The 5000-nt window shown below is 41.1% G+C and overlaps 2 protein-coding genes across 2 annotated transcripts in view; both read right to left on the bottom strand.

Moving 5' to 3' along the window:
- The window catches only part of LOC138023367 (uncharacterized), a 157271-nt gene that overhangs the window by 136256 nt on the left and 16015 nt on the right, over nucleotides 1-5000 (bottom strand). The window lies entirely within an intron of this gene.
- On the bottom strand, nucleotides 3068-4213 carry LOC138024679 (uncharacterized). Its single transcript, XM_068871890.1, has one exon. It carries the CDS (start codon nucleotides 4211-4213, stop codon nucleotides 3068-3070), a length of 1146 nt encoding a protein of 381 aa, XP_068727991.1.

Here is a 5000-nt window from a genome sequence, read left to right as displayed (position 1 = left end):
TACAGTTGAAACTCCCTGGCGGAAAACAAGACTCGTTTCATCTTTGTTCTTTTCCCAAATAAATACAAAAGTTGAACGAGACTTACCGGAAGTTGAAGTTCGACTGGGATTCCACCTTTGTCACCATACACAGAGGGATTACATGAGATAGCATTGCGCCTGCGTGAACTCAGTCTTTAAAGCACTAGCCATGTGCATCGTAAGAAGGAAGTAACAGGGTGGGTCCAAGGGTGGGCATGTAATCCCTCTGTGTATGGTGACAAAGGTGGAATCCCAGTCGAACTTCAACTTCCGGTAAGTCTCGTTCAACTTTTGTGTTCTACCTTGTCACCCACAGAGGGATCACATGAGACTTTAAAGACAGATGGACAGGCTAGTAGTAAGTAATTTCACACAAGTGAATACATTACTGTAAAACTTTATTGGCAAACGTGTCTTCCACAATCTTTTTGTCATAGAATTTAGCAAAGGTGGATTCTGACTTCCATCCAGCCTTGTCAAGAATATCTGCTAATGGAATATCACTCAGCTTTGCCTTAGAAGTAGAAGCTGACCTTATGCCATGAGGCTTGAAAATGTTTACATCAATGCCTGAACTTTGTAATACAAACTTAACCCAACGACTGATCGTGTCTCTAGACACTGGACCATACGGTTTGACATAACTACATGAACGAGTCTCCTTTGCGAACTTTGTCCTAGTCAAATACTCCTTAAGAGTGGTCACAACACAAATTCGTGGATCTGTGAATGATTTAAGTTCAATCACCATACCCTTGGACCCTGGTTAGGACTGTTTAACCTGCTCTTGAAGTCTGAATGCTATAGAGGAGCCAGAATTTATCATGCTGTCCACATTGAGAAAAAGAAGGGATTGTCCCCTTTGAGCAGTGACTAGAGCTAATAACATTGTGAGCTTCAACGATAAACTCTTGAGAGAAATCTCATTAACAGGGGACAAAGTCTTTAAATAATCAAGAACTTGGTGTACATCCTAAACTGCTGTATAACGAGGCATCGCTGGGCGAGATTCAAATACTCCCTTTAGAAACCTAATAACTAAAGGATGTTGCCCAACTGGGATACCATCTATTGAGGGCAGTATCGAAGAAAGTGCTGAGCGAGCAGTATTAAGGCTACTATAACTAAGACCATCGTTAAATAAAGTCAGTAGAAATTCTATGACTTGGGCTAAAGAGGGGCGAACTGTACTAGTCTGTTCTCTATGACAGAAGTCAAGCCATTTTTTGTAATAGGATTGGTACTGTTTAGATGTGCCTTTCCTCCACGACTTGAGGATTATCTTGGTAGCTTCTGCAGAAATGCCTTGCTTCGTAAGGGATTCCCCGATAACTTGCATGCAACTAGTTTCAGTTTGCCCTCCATGAGATGTGGTTGACTGGGCTTGCTTGGAAGATACAATGTCCCTCTTGTCACTGGTAACAGTCTGGGCGTCTCGACTAAAAGACTCATCAGCTTCCGATACCAGGGCTGGGTTGGCCAGACTGGAACAATGATGATCCCTTCCCTTTCCTCCATTTCGATTTTCTTTAAACAACGAAGTATCAGGCTAAAAGGGAGGAAAGCATAAAATTGTTCTTGAGACCAAGAGCAAGAGAAAGCATCCACAAATTGTGCCTCAGGGTCTGGCCTCCATCACACGTAACTGGGAACTTTTCTGTTAATTCTAGATGCAAAAAGATCAATGGATGGCATGCCATAGGTCTCAACAATGCTGTGAAAAATATTTTCCTTGAGAGACCATTCTGTGTTATCATTAAATGTTCTAGATTCCCTATCAGCCTCAACATTTTCTTTACCTGGTAACGAGATTGCTGTCACCCAGATATTTCTCTGGATACACCATGTCCAAATTTCTCGTGCAATCTTATTACATTCCAAAGAATGAGTGCCACCCATGGCATTTATGTAAGAGACCGCAGTGGTATTATCTATGTGGAGGTTAATATGACAATTTTTCATTGAGTGGCAGAATGATTTCAAAGCAAAAAAAGCAGCAAGTGTTTCTAACTCATTGATGTGACAGACACAGTTACAGTCCAGCGACCTCCTGCTTTATCTCCCTTGCACACTGCCCCCCACCCTTTTTTTGAGGCATCAGAATTCAGGGAGAGTAATGGATCTCCATGGGATATCCACTTAAATGAGCTCTCAACATTTTTGATCCACCATTTGAGGTCTATAACTGAGGTATCTGACAATATCATTACTGAGTTGTAGTTGCCCCTTCTTTCTTTCAGAGCTTTGATTTTGTCTATTTCTAAACGTCTATAGAAAAGCTGTGCATATTCAACACCAGGGAACATAGAAACCATTAAGCCTATCACTTCTGAGACATTTTGAACTGAAACATGAGTTTTTGTCAGTAGAGCTGAACATTTCTGTTTCAGTTTTCCAGCTTTCTCTGGTGTTGGTCTCACTGTCATCGTGAGTGAGTTGAAGATAAAGCCCAAAAATGTTAATTCATGGCTGGGTGCAAGAATTGATTTCTCTTGATTTAGAAGAAAACCCACTTTGGTGAAAAGGTGGACAGTGTCCTGAACATTATTAGTGCATTCATCAAAAGAGGGCCCTTGCAAGTATGAATCATTAATATAGCCCAAATTTGTGTATCCCATTTGCCTTAAGGTGGAGTAGACAGGCTTAAGCAATTTAGTAAAAAGTCGGGGAGCAGAAGCAAGACCATTAGGGAGGCAAGTAAACTGAAATAATCCCCCCCGCCAGGAGAACTTCAAATATTTTTGGCATTTCTCATTGATTTGAACCGAATAATATGCATCTTGCAAGTCTTCAGATGCCATATAACATCCAGGTGTCATAAGCAAAATTGCTGAAGTTAAGCTTTCCATTTTAAAATGATGGTTGCTAATATATTGATTTACATTCTTCAAATTGAGAATGAGCCTATACCCTCCAGTCTTCTTTTTACTGGTTCTACAAGGCACAACTTTTGACTTACCTCAGGTAAGTCGTCAGAAGCTTTGTTTACTTGCTTTGACCCTTCGACTTGGGATACTTGTCTGAATTCTGAGTGGCTGGACCGCGACTAGCGGTCTGTCGCCAGCCTAAAAAATGCTTCTGACTTCCTCTTGCTCAAAAAAAATTTTCCTCTGGCACCAGACGATTGGGTTTTGTACCCAAAGTTAGAGGGGGTCGGGCGTTTATGACGAGTGACGGTGTAAGTAGTTACTTTCCGGCCAACACGGTTTACTTCGGAGATATGTTTGACTTGCTTCGACAAGTCATCTCTGAAGAGTTCAGCTGTCACTGTTGTAGACGCTGAGCAAAGGTGTTTGTAATCCGAGTGCAAGTCCGGTTTTATGAGCTTTTTCCTTCTATTATTAAGCTCGGTATTTGCATGTGCCAAAAGAGAAAGGCTGTCTATTGCCTCTTGAGCGAGCACTTTCCCGCCATTTATCTCATTAACTCGTTTCAAGATGGCGTCAGTGACGCGAGCAAGAGCTGTCATACCCTTAACGATAGACGTTTGCACTTTTTGGGATTTCAAGTCTTGCGACCTGATGGTGGAGCTGAGATTATCCCAAATCAGTTGGTTAACTCGAACTTTTGTTATTCCTTCACAGTTTTCCGGCTGCGGATATTTGTTTATCTTGTCTTGCAGCCGTTCTTCTAGCATGCCGTCTCGCACGAGACGCGTCACAATTTTAGCGAGCTCTTCATGAATGGGAGGTCCCGTCTCCTCCGACTTCAGGTCAATTGGAACAATTTTAAGGAAGTCTCCAACTGATTCTTCGACTTCAAGTTGCCTTACATTGCCATGCTCTGTGTTATCAGACAAAAGGTCATTGACCGAGGCATCAACATCCATCTGCTCGCTCGATGAAGACGATTTGCCCGCCTTCTGGCTGGGTTTGTCTTGTGAGGGCTTTGACAATTCATTGTCGTTTAAGTCACCCTCGGTGACCTCCTCACGCACATACCTCTCAAGGGTTTGTGTTAGGGCCGTGGTCAACGACTCGGCCATCCGAGAAAAACCTTGTTCCATAGATTTTTGCAAAGCACTGATCTTAGTGCTCGCCATGTCTTCATCGTTTTGACAGGAGTCAATTATGACCTTTTTCCCGTCTTTGTCATTGCCGCGTTTCGAAGAGGTGGAAGGTCTCTCTCCTGGTACCGGGTGGATCTCTACATGAATTTCTTTCGATGTTTTAGTGGGCGAAGCAGGCGGCATTGCGTGGCAAAAACCAAGTTTTTTCGCAGGACATAAAAGACAATCCGTTCACCACGAAGGCAACAACGCACTGAGTTCACGCAGGCGCAATGCTATCTCATGTGATCCCTCTGTGGGTGACAAGGTGGAACTAACATTTAGAACCTCTTTTTTTTACCAATGCAGTAGATAAAGGGTAACAAACACTTAATGAGCTAAGCCGATTATTATTATTATTATTATTTTTTTTTTTTTTTTTTTTTTTTTTTTTTATTATTACTGTGGTTACGGCGACAGAACTGATTAGGTAATTATTACCCGAAACGCACAAAGATTTGATTGACATTTTAAGAGAATTCATTTAGGTAACTAAGGCTTAAGTCCGTCGCTAACCAGTTTCAGTAGTTTAAGTCAACTAGTTTCAGCAGTGTTAAGCCGTCGAGTTCAGTTTCAAGAGTTCATAGTTTACGGAAACCCGCCACAGAAGTAAGTTTAGTTTAGTCCTTTATTTTGATGCTTTTCTTTTCATTTGCTCAGACATTTCAGCGTATTTGAATATCTCAGTGATTGTTAAGTAATCTTGTTCATTTCAGATCGAATAATTATCATAGTGAATAAAACATTAATTATCAGATTTACGGTTTCTTCCGTAAACTTTCAAGCCGTCGATATTCCAATTGTCGAATTATTATTATTAGTAGTAGTATCATTATCATCATCATCATCATCATCATCATCATCATCATCATTGTCATTATCATCATCATAATAATCATTATTATTATTAGTAGTAGTAGTAGTAGTAGTA

This window comes from Montipora capricornis, chromosome 11, assembly GCF_036669925.1.
Source record: "Montipora capricornis isolate CH-2021 chromosome 11, ASM3666992v2, whole genome shotgun sequence".
In the NCBI taxonomy this organism is placed as follows: Eukaryota; Metazoa; Cnidaria; class Anthozoa; order Scleractinia; family Acroporidae; genus Montipora; species Montipora capricornis.
The sequence above is the reverse complement of the archived record's forward strand: the minus strand, read 5'-3'. Positions and strand labels throughout refer to the sequence as shown.

Excerpts from the sequence above, each read along its gene's own strand:
- LOC138024679 (XM_068871890.1), bottom strand. The coding sequence starts at position 4,213 with ATGCCGCCTGCTTCGCCCACTAAAACATCGAAAGAAATTCATGTAGAG.